Genomic DNA, 13,615 nt, shown 5'->3' on the forward strand with positions numbered 1-13,615 from the left:
AGCCCCAGTTTATATCATTGATTGAAAGGGACAAAATTGGAAGAACAGCCTAATGATAAATTAGGAACTAAACTAAGGCAGTGACAAAGGAGATGAAGAGGAGGGTGAATTGAGAACATATTTCTGAGATAAACTGAACAGCAATGATTTGGATGCAATGTGGACAAGGTGGGAGGCATGAGGAAGAGGGCAGAATGAAGGAATATATTCGGACTTCTGGCTCAGGGTGGTAGTGTTATTTGCTAGGAGAAGAAGTATTTTGGTGGGGGTGGAAGGGGAGATGGATAGCGTAGTTTTGTCATGTTGAGTTTGAGGTATATGTAAAAGAAAGAATACATACTTGACTGTCCAAGAGAATTATCCAAAGAGCTTGTTAAATGCAGATATTCAGCCTTTACCTCTAAAGATCCAGATCTGGGGATGCCTGAGTGGCTCACTGGTTGAGCGCCTGCGCTTTTGGCTCAGGGCATGATCCTGGATTCCCAGGTTTGAGTCCCACTTTGGGCTCCTTGCATGGAGCCTGCTTCTCCCTCTGCCTGTGTGTCTATGTCTCTCTCTGTGTCTCTCAGGAATAAATAAGCAAAATCTTAAAAAAAAAAAATAAAGATCCAGATTTGGTAGACTAGAGGTGAGGCCCATGGATCTGTATTTTTTGAAAAGTCCCTAGGTGGTTCTGATGTAGCCAGTCCACAGTTGTATGGGAATATGTAACAACCCCTCACCCCCCACCAAAGAAACAACAACAGAAAAGGAAATAGAGATTTCCTGGAAATAGGTGTCTCTGCATGTATGTGGTTGGAGCCAAGATTGTAACTGAGGTCATACACAATGGGCAAAATAAGAAGAGGAAGGGGCCCATGACTCAGACAGTTGTAATTGTTCCAAAAGTGATTTTCCTTTGCATTATCAAGAACAAGAAAATTGAAACAAAACAAAACAAAAAAAAAACAACAAACAAAAAAAAAACCAAAAACAAAAACAAAAAAACACAAGGGAATTGGGCAATTACGGTGGAATGTGAGATTAGGATCTTGGTATATGTAGTTTAGTTTTCTTTCTCTGCCTTCCATGCTCTATGCTGCCCCACAGTTATCTTTCAAAAGCACTGATCTTGTGATGCTTTCCCTTTGTTTTCAAATTTCACATAATTCCCCCTTTATACAGAATAAAATTCCAACTCTTCAGCATGGTATTCAAGGTCCTTTATGATCTAGTCTCAACCTGCATTTCCAGAGCCAGCTGCCCCTGCCTCCACCACTAATTTCTTGTGCCAGCCACTGCAGGCTTGGCCTTTGCTGGACAAATCATATACCCTTGTGCCTCTACACTTCCCTTTCTGCCCACAACATCCTGCCTCAGTTCTCCCTCTTTGGCTTCTAATTTATAGTTAGCTTGACAGAGGTCATTCCTATATCAGCACACAAATCTGGTAGCGTTTCTACACCATAGCACTATTTATTCCGGTAATCACCATTATGTTTGACTTGCAATGAAGAAAGCAGAAAGATGTTTTTCTTATAAGTAGAAACTATGTTTCAATGGAAGCCCACTCAATCCTGAAGGTCAAATTAACGATTTTCTTTTCTGTATTTTCAGAGAGATAGTTTATAGTTCTAGGATAGCATTTACTGTTATTTTCATTGTTCTACAATTAGCTATTAAAGAGTCTGCTTCCTCTATTTGATTTTTAATCCCTAGGCAGCACAGACACTGTTCTCATATCTGAAGCTCCTAAAGACTAGGTCTTCACCCTGGTAGGTTTTTACCAAGTATTTCTTAGACTAAAGTAGAAAGTCTCAAATATAAGTTTCTAAAACCCCACAAGTAATAAATTCAGAAATTTCATGTGCCTCAGTTGATTCTAATAATCAGTATTCACTTAAATTTCAGCAAAGGAAGAAGAAAGGTCTCATTTTCTAATTCAAGATAATTTTAAATTATAAACTGGTATAGTTTTAACCTCTGGTTCAATACTCAGGGATGCCAAATAGTACTCCTTGAAGATTACTTTCATTATTATGAAAAGTAAATCAATGAGATCAACACAATTAATTAAACATTATGCTCTAGGAAAGTTAAAAAAAAAGAGAGAGAGAGAAATTTACCAGTTTAGGTTCTGAGTAGGTCCCAAGACCGATGATAGGAATGCTGTTTCCATCACTTAGGGGTATGCGGTGATTTGCAGCACTGAGGTACATCCTGGAGGGAGTTTGGGTTTCAAGTTTTTAGGAGAGATTCTGGATGCCTCTAGAGAAGTCTCTTAGAAAAGATGTTCTAGGGCCTAGTTAATTAAAGAAAGGAGAGCCAGAGGGAGGAGAAGTGGGAGGGAAGAGAGATTAGCAGATGTATTTCTCAATCTGTTTTTTTTTTAGGTTGTTTTGAAAATCCTGAGCTTGTCCTTTGAACTTTATCAGAGGCATGTAAATAACATAACCCATTGAGAGTTGATTCTTACTTCTCTACAAAGAAAAGAGGGAAAACAAAACAAAAAAAGAAGTAAAAAAAAAAAAAGTCTAGTTGGTTTCTACCAGTGAGGATGCTTTCATTGCCAAGTAACAGGCCGGTCTCAAAATCTCTTAAATTATAAAGGACATTTATTGGTTCATATTTTTGAAAGCTTCAATCTTAGGGCTAGCTTCAGGTGAGACTACAACAGTTTCCCAGGATTTGCCTTTTTTGCCATTATTCACCCCCCCCCACCCCCATGAATGAGCCTGGGGATTCTGATGCAGCAGGACTAGGAAGGGGTTTAGGATTTTATTACCTAGTTAAGTTTGGGAAACACTGGGCCAGAGAAATAAGTAATATGGCCAGGAACCAATTTCTCATCCTCCAGTCCATGTCTCTGTTTCCTTCCCCCTCAGCCGACTTCCCCCTTATCGTTAAAAGATGATGACTGGCCCATGGAGTAATGTGATTCCAGATACAGACTCCAGAAAAAAGAGATTTTTATTTACCTCATTGGTCACACAGCAACCTAGGCATGGTTTTTTTGGTCTGCACTGCCAATCATGATGGTCAATGGAAATAAAAGATTAATCACCTGCAGATAATTAGAAGCCATTTCTAAGTTTAGAGTTAGGGTTAATCTTATCAGGGCAGAATTTGGAGATTGTTAAGGAAAAGGAAAGAAGTAACAAGTAGAGAAACAACTAACCAATGTTTATTATGCCCTTTCTCCAAAGGATTGTGCTGTGTGTAAAATGTGAGCTTTGGACTCTGTGACCTCAAAGATAACCGTGTTCAGGATGGTGAGAATGTGCTGAAGTTTGCCTATAATTCACTTGCTCTCTGGGACCATCATTCTTGCTTACAGATACATAAGCAGCCGGGGGATATAACGATTTCAAGTAGGTTGGGGAGCATGGAACATGGGCCATAGTGGTCTTCAACATTGCAAATTGATCCAACAAATACTTATTGTACACCTTTGTGTGCTAAGATGCTGGCTAGTATATGTTTCTCTATTTTTATTACTTTTGACTTTTTTGGTGTGTAGCTAAATGAGCTTCTTGGATATTTAGATTCATGATTTTCATCCAATTTGGGAAGTTTGGGGTATTATTTCTTCAAACATTCTTTTGGTTTCTTCCTCTCCTCTCCTTCTGGGACTCTTGTTTTATATATGTTGATGTATCAATGGTGTCTCTCATAGGTGTCTTGAGTTTGGTTTGTTTGTTTGTTTATTTATTTATTTATTTATTTATTTATTTATTTTCATTCTTTTCTTGAACTGGATGATCTCAATGGATCTATCTTCAAGTTCCTGGATTCTTCTGCAGGCTCAAATCTACAGTTGAAACCCTCCAGTTATTTTTTCATTTCAATGATTATATTTTTAATCTCCAGAATTTCTGTGTGATTCATTTTTATAATTTCTATCTCTTTAGTAATGTTCTGTGTCTGGTGAGATGGTGTTTTCCTGGTTCCTTTAGTTCTTTCCCTGTGACTTTATTTAGCTCTTTGAGCATATTTAAGAGAGTTGATTTCATGTCTTTGTCTAGTAAGTCCAATGCCCTGGTGTCCTCATGGACATTCATAATTTCCTTTTTTCCTCCCTGTGAATGAGCCATATTTTCTTGTTTCTTTGCACATTCTGTAATTTTTTAATTGAACACTGGAGATTTTGAATATTACAGTGTGAGTGTTCTAGAAATCAGATATTTCCTCTCCCTTGGGGTTTGTTTCTGCTGCTTGTGAGTTGTTATTGTTTGCTTTTTTTACTGACTTCTCTAACTCTCTTTGGCAAGTCTATACTGTTTGTCATGTGAAAGCTGTGTTTGGCTATCTTAGTGATCATGGTCACTTGGTGTTTTGACAGTTTCCTTTAATGCTTGCCTCAAAAAACCCTACAGATTCTCTTAGTGTTGCAGATTGGCTCCTTTGGGGGCACCACTTTGCTTTCCCACACTGCTTACCATGTTGCCTTAGTCTTTGCTTCCAGCTTGCATAGAGCCTGAAGGCCAGTCAGAGATGAAAGCTGAGGGTGTTCTCAGGCCTTTCTGACCTTTTTCACCAGCCCTGAGAATATGTGTGGCTTTCATGATTAAAGTGTCCCCACCCCCACCGTCACATATCCCCTTTCCCAATTTTTTCTTTCTCAGGCTTTTCAGTCTTTTGGCTGTTCAAACTAACTTCAGGCTGCCAGAGCCAAACTTTCTATCTTTTTTCTTCAAGTTTATTTATTTAAATACTCTCTACGCCCAACACGGGGCTCGAACTCATGACCAAGATCAAGATCCGCATGCTCCACTGACTGAGCCAGCCAGGTACCCCTACAATTTCTGTCTTTAAGTACACAGAGCGAAAGCCTCCTAGGCAGCTGCCTTTGTCCCATAGGAATGCTTGAGTTAGGCAAAATAAAAGCAAGCCCTTTCGTGTTCCTTCACGGTGCCACCAGACAGGCTGGGACCTACAATGATGATTCTTTGAGAGTAACGTCTCCATTGGTTCCTATGGCCCTAGCATCCTGTACCAGGAGTATGGGCTTAGTCTTCATGGCTGCCACAGATCAGGCTTATGGGGGATGGCCAGCAGGTCATTGGAACCACCACAGCCCTCTCTCTTAATGCAAAGCAGCAGCTTCTTTCTTCACTATGCTTATTCCTGGTTGTTTTAGACTCTTGACTATACTCCAAAGTTCTGCAAAAAATGAGGCTGACAGCTTTACCAACTCATTAGTTGTGTTTTTTTTTTTTAAATAAAAGGACAGAGCCCTAGAGCTCCCTACTCTGCTACTTTCCTCTTTTCCTTTTTTAAAAAGATTTATTTATTTAAGAAGTGGGGGAGGGGCAGGGAGAGAGAGAAAATCTTAAGCAGACTCCACTCCCAGCATGGAGTCCAACAGGGGGCTCCATCTCATGACCTTGAGATCACCACCTGAGTTGAAACCAAGAATTGGACACTTAGCCCACTGTGCCTCCCAGGTGCCCCTTCTCATTTTTAAAAAATATGTTTAATTTCTGTTTTGAGATTGTATTACTTACTACTGACATCTATTCAGGTTCACTAACTCTTTCCTCTGTCTTCTTTCCTCCATTCTGCTACTGAGACCATCCAATGAGTTCTTTTTTCTTAGACTTTATTTTTTAGGGAAGTTTTAGATTCACAGCAAATTTGAATAGTAAGTACAGACGGTTCCCATCTGCTGCCCTCACACATGCTCTGATTTCTCCCACTACCAATATCCCCCACCAGAGTGGTACATTTGTTACAACTGAGGTAGTTGTTTGACATATTACTATCCACCAAACTCCATAGTTTACTTTAGGATTCACTGTTAACATTGTACATCTATGGATTTTGAAAGATGTATAATGTCAGGTATCTACCGTACTAGTATCATACAGAATAGTTTGATTGCCCTAAAAATCCTCTGTGTTCTGCTTTATTCATCCCTCTCTCCTTCCTAATCCCTGGCAGCCACGGATCTTACTACTGTCTCCAAAGTGTTTTTTTCAGAATGCCATACAGATCTCCAAATTGGCTTCTTTCACTTAGTAATATGCACATAGGCTGGCTCCATGTCTTTTCATGGCTTGGTAGCTTGTTTGCTTTTAGTGGTGAATTATATTCTATTGTCTGGATGTACCACAGTTCTCTCTGTCTGCCACTCTCTTGCTCACTTTCTGATTGGTGGGAGGGATACTGAGAGACTCCAGTGGTACATGAGTTCTGCTGTCTCTTTCCACATCTGCCTGCTACTATTTATTTTTCAGATTCCTGAAATAACTTTCACATATATATTTCACATTTTGTCACTGTATTCAGTGGGAGAGCCATCTTACCTGGAACTAGAACCCTCACATATTTCTTAAAATAATTTTTTAAAAGATTTTATTTATTTATTTATTCATGACACACAGAGAGAGGCAGAGACATAGGCAGAGGCAGAAGCAGGCTCCCCGCAGGGAGCTCCATGTGAGGCTTGATCCTGGAATCCCAGGATCACACCCTGAGCTGAAGGCAGATGCTCAACCATTGAGCCATCCATGTGTCCCCTTAAAATAATTTTTAATTTATTACACATCTTGATTAAATTGAGGTGAATTTAAATATTGGATTGTTTTTTGAGTGTGAGAAATGGCTGAAATTACTCTTTATATATTGATATTGTCAAAATAAATTGACAACCTATTTTTATTCAATAAAAGAATTGCTTGTAGATTATTACTCTTTTTCTGCTCTAAATTCACAAATGATTTTAATGATAATGGAGATTATTTTTGAGTATCTACTATGTCTCTTACATGTAATTTCTCATTTAATTTTCACAACAAATTTATGTGGTTTTGGAGCTGTGTAGCATCCTCCCAAAGCTCATGTTCACCCCAAATCTCAGCATGTGACCTTATTTGGAAATGGGGTCATTGAAGATGTCATTAGTTAAAATGAGGCCAGCATGGATTAGGGTGGACTCTAATCCAGTGACTGATGACTTGAGAAAACAGAGATATGGATACATAAGGAAGAGTCTTTTGTGATGACAGAGGTAGAGATTGGAGCGATGTATCTACAAATTGAAGAATGCCAAGTATAGCTCTCACATAAGATAGGAAGAGGCAAAGAAACATTCTTTGCCAGAGCCTTCAGAAGGAGTATGGCCCTACTGATACCTTGATTATGGACATAGAGCTCCCAGAGCTGTGAGAGAATAACTTTTTTTTTGTTTTAAGCAACTCAGTTTGTGGTAATTTGTTATTACAGCCTATGAAAATGAACACAGTGAGTAATATACTATTATAGAGAGGGCGTTGAGGTCAAGAGAAGTTACTTACCAAAAATTGCACAATCACTGGCAGGATCATTAGTCTGTCTGACCACAGAGTCATTTTAACTACTCCCCTCTAGTACCTTTAATGGAACTCTAGCAGAGTTGACATCAATGAGCCATAAAAACTATTTTTAAGGAATTTATGCAAGTGACTAACTCAAACAAGTCATAATTACATGAGAATAAATCGAGACCTCCATATATAATGTGCTCACAATGCCAACTAGATACTATTCTCTCTGTAGATCTGATAATAGAAAAATCCTTACTTTTGACTGTATCAGAGATAAAGGTTGATTTCATCTGTTTCCTGGATAGCTGTTAATGATAATTATAACAACCAGTAAAAATATATCAGGTATATCCTACGTCAGGTACTTTACTTGGCCCCATTTCATCAATCACTTGGTGGTGCTAACCAGTCAAGGACCAGTAGGAACATACTATTAATAAATGGAGTTAGTTTTATAAGCTCCCTGCAGCAAGAAGACTTGCAGTCTGTGGGGAAGCATTGGATGCCTTGTTAAGAGAAAGAGAGAGACGGCATATGGTAGAAATTATGCTTACATTAGGTGATTTGGGGGGAAGGTTTGAGGATGCAGGTGTGTGTGTGTACACTTCATAAAGTAGGAACAATACTATGATTGGGGTATTACAATAACTTTTACCTAGGAGATAGGAGGAACAGAGTGTGATTACAGTTGCCATTAGAGAAAAAGTAGCAGTCCTCCTGTTAGCTGAAGATGGAATAGTTAGTCATTTTTGAGGTGGCATAGTGTCTCCACTCAGACATAATTATGGAGTAGACTTAGTTCTTATCCCATCATGGTCACAAAGAGTCCTCTGGATTCTGATATTCTGTGAAATTATTTATGGTTAACAGGGGAACACTATAGTTTACTAGCAGAAACTAGGCCAGCTACTAGGTAATGGGTCCAAAGGTTGCTTTTTTCCTTTCTAATCCCCATATTTGGCCAAGGACAGACAAATCAGGCCATGGGATACTAGTCTTTGACAAGATTTTTCCCATTGTCTGGATTATTCTGGTTAGATTATTTGGGGGATATTGCATCTAAGTCAGATAAAAGCTAGTCCTTTCTTTTTTTAAAAATTTTTTTATTTATTTATGATAGTCACAGAGAGAGAGAGAGAGAGGCAGAGACATAGGCAGAGGGAGAAGCAGGCTCCAGGCACCAGGAGCCCGACGTGGGATTCGATCCCGGGTCTCCAGGATCGCGCCCTGGGCCAAAGGCAGGCGCCAAACTGCTGCGCCACCCAGGGATCCCAAGTTAGTCCTTTCTGATCCTTCTCTTGTAGAATGAATTGTTCAATCATCTGATGTGAAAGTGGCTGTACAGTAGCAGAATGCACTGAGCCACCAAAATATAGGCAATTACCAGAAAAAAATATTGTTAGTTTTGTAAAAATCTGTTCACTAAGAGGACTGGATAACTAACCCCAGGTGTCAAACATGTGCTTAAACAACCAGCTGGGTCTATTCTAGTATTTATGTATTTGCACCAAGGTGTGTTCTCTTAGTTAAGAAGAATGCAAAGGCTATGTGATTGTCCATGAATACTCTGGCTGATATATGTAAGCTGGTAAAATGGGCCTCTAGAGGTAATATCCACACAAGAAATGGTACTTTAGGGGGGCACAGACTCTATGGAGACTCCTAACAGGAGTGTACTAATCATTGGATCCTACAGGCAGACATATTTTCTAAGTGAAGTAAAACAATTCCTGCTGCAAATCAGGAGACAGTAACTCTGAAGACAGCAAACTGACCATTGCAATAGCAGGTGGTTCCTGCTCTTCAATAAACTGACTTTAGTTGGCAGGACTTAACCATCTCACAAGAAGCATTTTGTTGATGTGGAGGCAAAATCTAATTTTTAAAATAAATTTATTTTTTATTGGTGTTCAATTTGTCAACATACAGAATAACACCCAGTGCTCATCCCATCAAGTGCCCACCTCAGTGCCCACCACCCAGTCACCCCCACCACCCACCCACCTCCCCTTCCACCACCCCTAGTTCGTTCCCCAGAGTTAGGAGTCTTTCATGTTCTGTCTCCCTTTCTGATATTTCCCACTTAGCAAAATCTAATTTTTACAAGGTTGAAGATTGGGATTCATAACATGAGAGAAATTTTAGTACTGGAAGAAATCTGTACAAGGAAATCTATCTTGAAGATACTTAAAAAAAAAACTATTAATTTTTTTCAGCGGGTCAGGTGGGGTGTTAATCCACCAGATTTTAGCAGTGACTATGTCTGAGAAAAATGCACAAGAATGTTTGTCTCTCCTTAATTGACATATAATGACTGTCCTGTAAAATTCTTATGACTAATCTAAACATAATTACTAAGAACAAGTAAATTAAATAGATGTAAGTGAAATTTTAAAAATTTAGGTGAACTTTTAAAAGTCTTCCGAAATCTTTTTGGTAACTTAAAACCTTAGAGTTTTGCTAAGTTAAATAATGACATTTCAGTAAAGACTTAGGTCATTTTCTAAACAGGACAAAAATACTACAACATTAAGTACTAAACATACATTTATCTACTTTTGGCTTATCATTACAGAGAAACTAAAGATATTTGGATGTGTTAGTCTACGTGGGAAAATTTAAAAAGGCAATGCTTCTAGAAATTATAAAATTTATTCATAAATTTGCAATGCTAAAGAATAATGATATAAAGACAGTTATAGATAGATCACAATTGCTTCTTAGTTTTCACTAGAGACTAAGGTTTCTAAGGATTAAAGATTCTAATTAATATATGTAATCAAAGCTACTAGAAATAATAAGGGAAACATCTCTGTATGCCAGGAAAGTGGGTGTGTTTTTAGGAAGGGAAGTTATGAGAAATGGAGATAACTTTTATTTTGTTGAAAATATTGTCCTAAAGTGAGGCTGGTTGTTTAAAGAGGAAAAACATAGGATAAAATTGTAATGTAAAAAAGAGAAAGTTGGGGGTGCCAGGGTGTCTCAGATGGTTAAGACTCTGCCTTCAACTCAGGTCATGATCTTTGGGTCCTGAGATTGAGCCCTGCATGGGGCTTCTGGCTCAGCATGGAGTCTCCTCCTTTCTCTCTCTCTTTTTCTCCCTCTGCTTCTCCCCCAGACTTGTGCCCTTTCTCTCTCTCAAATGAATAAATAAGATCTTAAGAAAAAAGTTGTAGGAGGAGTTGTGGAAAAGGAAAGAAATTTTATATGTTATCAAACTGGCTAAGATTAAAATAAATTGATTGAAAAATGAGTTTTAATATAAAAACTATACTGATCCAACTAGTTTGGTTTTTTTCTCTATTAAAACAAATTTTCTTAGATAATAGATCTACTCTTAGATAATAGATCTGTTCTTAACAAAAAATTATAAACAGAGTTTCTTTACTGTCAGTGTAATCTGTCTAAGAAAGATTCTGCATTTTTGTCTTTATTACATTTTGACTACTCAGAAAAACTAAATCTTTATTCAAAAAGAGCTAAGGATTGGGGTGCCTGGGTAGCTTAGCTGGGCATCTGACTCTTGATCTTAGCTCAGGTCTTTTCATTTTTTATTTTTTTATTTTTGATAGTCACAGAGAGAGAGAGAGAGAGGCAGAGACACAGGCAGAGGGAGAAGCAGGCTCCACGCACCGGGAGCCCGATGTGGGATTCGATCCTGGGTCTCCAGGATCGCGCCCTGGGCCAAAGGTAGGCGCCAAACCACTGCGCCACCCAGGGATCCCTTAGCTCAGGTCTTAATCTCAGGGTTGGGTTAGAGTCCCACATTGGGTTCCATGCTGGATATGAAGCCTACTTTAAGAAAAAGCTAAGGTTTTTGCAGGTGTGATCTTCTATAATTGTCCTTAAAACCTTGTCACTTAGGTTAATAGATAATTAAGTATTCTTTTAATTTTTTGTGATCTTATTTTTGGGGGGGGGTAGTAAAACAGTCTTACTTTAATCAAGTTCCAGCAAGAGGGCACACTGCTTTGGAAAGCATTGGTCTCAGCAGAAAACACAAGGGTATGTGTAAAAGAATGTTTCTAGAAAATACCAAAGGCACCAAACAGAACCTTAACTTTGCCTTCCAATGCCCCTCGATGCCACTGCTTACCCTGGATGGGGAGGCTACTTCGTCCAGCTGTCTTTAGGAATGTCATAGTGCTCCGTAAGGGTGTCCAAGTGTCTGTTGAAGTCCTCTACTCTCTGCTTGTGGGTTTTGGATGCTTTCTTTAGGATCCTTTCCATTTGCTGTTTCTTCTGCATCTTCTCGAAGGCCGCCTGGGCCAGGGTTCGCTTGTCCAGCCGTGCCGCTTCTCCTCCTTGTGCTTTTTGCTTGTTCCCATCGCTTCCAGGAGTTTAGCCTTGTCCTTGTCCTTCTTTTTCTTCTTCTGCTTGGTCACACCGAGCTCTGCGACACCTTTTAGTTTCAGGAGCCCCTTCTGAACCTGCTCGTAGGCCGCCTTGATGCCGCTTGCTTTTCCTTGTGATCTTATTTTAACCAAATATCCAGACCTTCTATATTTATGACAAACTTCCCCAAATTGATTTCAAAATGAAGTCTTTTTTACCTGGGATATTTTAAAGGATTGGTTAAATTAATCAGGCTTATTTGATATATAAATTACATGGGAGGCATTGTCAAATAAGTAAAATTTTGCCTTCTTTATATTGTCTTTGCAATATAAAGATGCATGGCACATGTGGATGAAGTTCAAATTCTGCTTCTGTAAAAAATGGCCCCTTGTTGCCAGACTTTTGCCATCCTGATGTCTTTGTAACTTGGCAACAGTCTGCTCCTGAATAAGAAGTTAAGATGGATAAACAGTGGCTGTAAAGTGAAGAACAGCTGGGGTGATGAGAAACCCAGGATAGCCACTTGGGTCTTTGTGGCTGACTGACAAACCCCATTTTTCAGTTTTTGCATTCCTTCACTGCAAGATGACTCAGATTATAAATAAACATTGATGGGGAGACTTTTATAATATTGCAGGAACAGTCTACCAGCAGTCTGAGCTGTCAGGTCATAATCTTGGAATCCTGTATTCTATAATTCTGGAAAAGCTATTTTTGTTCCCACAAGCCTCAGACCTCCTTCTTCTGAACCCTTTGAACCCCTTGCAGCTGGACTTCAACTATCTCTTAGTCTGTGTGTGTGTGTGTTTAAAGATTTTATTTATTCATTTGAGAGAGAGAGAGGGAGAGAGAGAGAGAGAGGCAGAGAGAGAATACCTAAGCAGGGCCGTAGGGGCAGAGGGAGAAGGAGAAGCAGACTCAATGCTGAGCAGGGAGCCCAGGACCCTGAGATCATGACCTGAGCCAAAGGCAGATGCTTAACTGACTGAACTACCCAGAGACCCCCTCTTAGTGTGCATTATCGTGATGTTCTTGTTATGGTTTGTATGTTTTCTGGATGGGTTGAAGCTTTCCCCTGCTGATGTCCTTTCCATGGTTTAGAGAATGTGTTTCTCACCTGGGATACAGTTTCCATAATCTCCAGTCATGGATGCTCATTCCCACTTTACTGGACAAATCATACAAATCATAACAAAACCTTGCAAACCCCTTGGAGTTCTCTCGGCTACAATCTTCTGTATACAGGAAGAGAAGTAGGGGACATTGAGGTAGACTGCATCTGCTCAAGATGATACATCATGACTTCACACTTTAACTAAACATGAAAGCCTTTCTTCTTGCTTTCCTTTACTCTGGCATTGGCCTGCAAAGATAACACCCTCATCTTTATCTCCCAGGTCATTCCTAAGCAGTGGTGACCTCTGGAATTTAGAACAACCTTTTATTTCAGGCTAGTAGAAAAAAAATCTAATTTTGCCCCTAACTTTCAAAAGCAAAATAAGAGATCTCATTGGTAAACTTCCTTCCCTGAATTTACACTGTCAGGTTAGAAAGATCTAGCAGGAGGTTTTCATGATTCAGGACTTGCTCCTTTGGCAAGTCCTTACTTCCTTGGTTAGGTATAAATGTAATTGAGGTTATAATGTCATCTTCTCCTTATTTCTTGAAATTATTGTGGAATCTGTCGCTAAACAATAGCAGCCAACAAAGACCCTTAGACTCTCTGGCCAAAGTTGTGCTTGGTAATTAGATAGTCCCTGATTATCTTCTAGCTGAGAAGAGGGAGTATTCATCTGCCCTACACTTGACAATAGAAAATGGCACTTCAATTGATGTAGCTCAAACCCTCTTTCCCTAAAAGGTCTACTTGTCACTCAAATGTAGTCTTAGGCTTAAAGATAGATGAGGATATAAGACTCCCCACTTTGAGGGACATGATAGACCCAGAGCAAGTACTAATCACTCTGGCAATGTAATGGAACTGAAACCAA

General features: G+C 39.2%; 2 protein-coding genes and 1 pseudogene across 2 annotated transcripts in view; all 3 read right to left on the bottom strand.

The window, feature by feature from the left end:
- The window catches only part of AKR1D1 (aldo-keto reductase family 1 member D1), a 51,517-nt gene extending 46,345 nt beyond the window's left edge, over positions 1-5,172 (bottom strand). Inside the window, 2 exon segments of the mRNA XM_035699583.2 lie at positions 2,106-2,281; positions 2,765-5,172. Of these exon segments, the coding sequence (XP_035555476.2) occupies positions 2,106-2,198 (93 nt within the window). The 5' untranslated portion in view covers positions 2,199-2,281; positions 2,765-5,172.
- A 5,696-nt stretch (positions 5,173-10,868) lies between these two features.
- LOC112642368 (protein FAM32A-like) lies at positions 10,869-11,818 on the bottom strand (annotated as a pseudogene).
- LOC112650926 (adenylate cyclase type 1) overlaps positions 11,690-13,615 on the bottom strand; it is a 40,525-nt gene continuing 38,599 nt past the window's right edge. The window contains exon 7 of the mRNA XM_049095092.1: positions 11,690-11,839. Coding sequence (XP_048951049.1) covers positions 11,819-11,839 — 21 coding nt within the window. The 3' untranslated portion in view covers positions 11,690-11,818. The remainder of the gene's footprint in view (positions 11,840-13,615) is intronic.

The sequence above is a fragment of the Canis lupus genome, chromosome 16 (genome assembly GCF_003254725.2).
Source record: "Canis lupus dingo isolate Sandy chromosome 16, ASM325472v2, whole genome shotgun sequence".
NCBI classification, from domain to species: domain Eukaryota; kingdom Metazoa; phylum Chordata; class Mammalia; order Carnivora; family Canidae; genus Canis; species Canis lupus.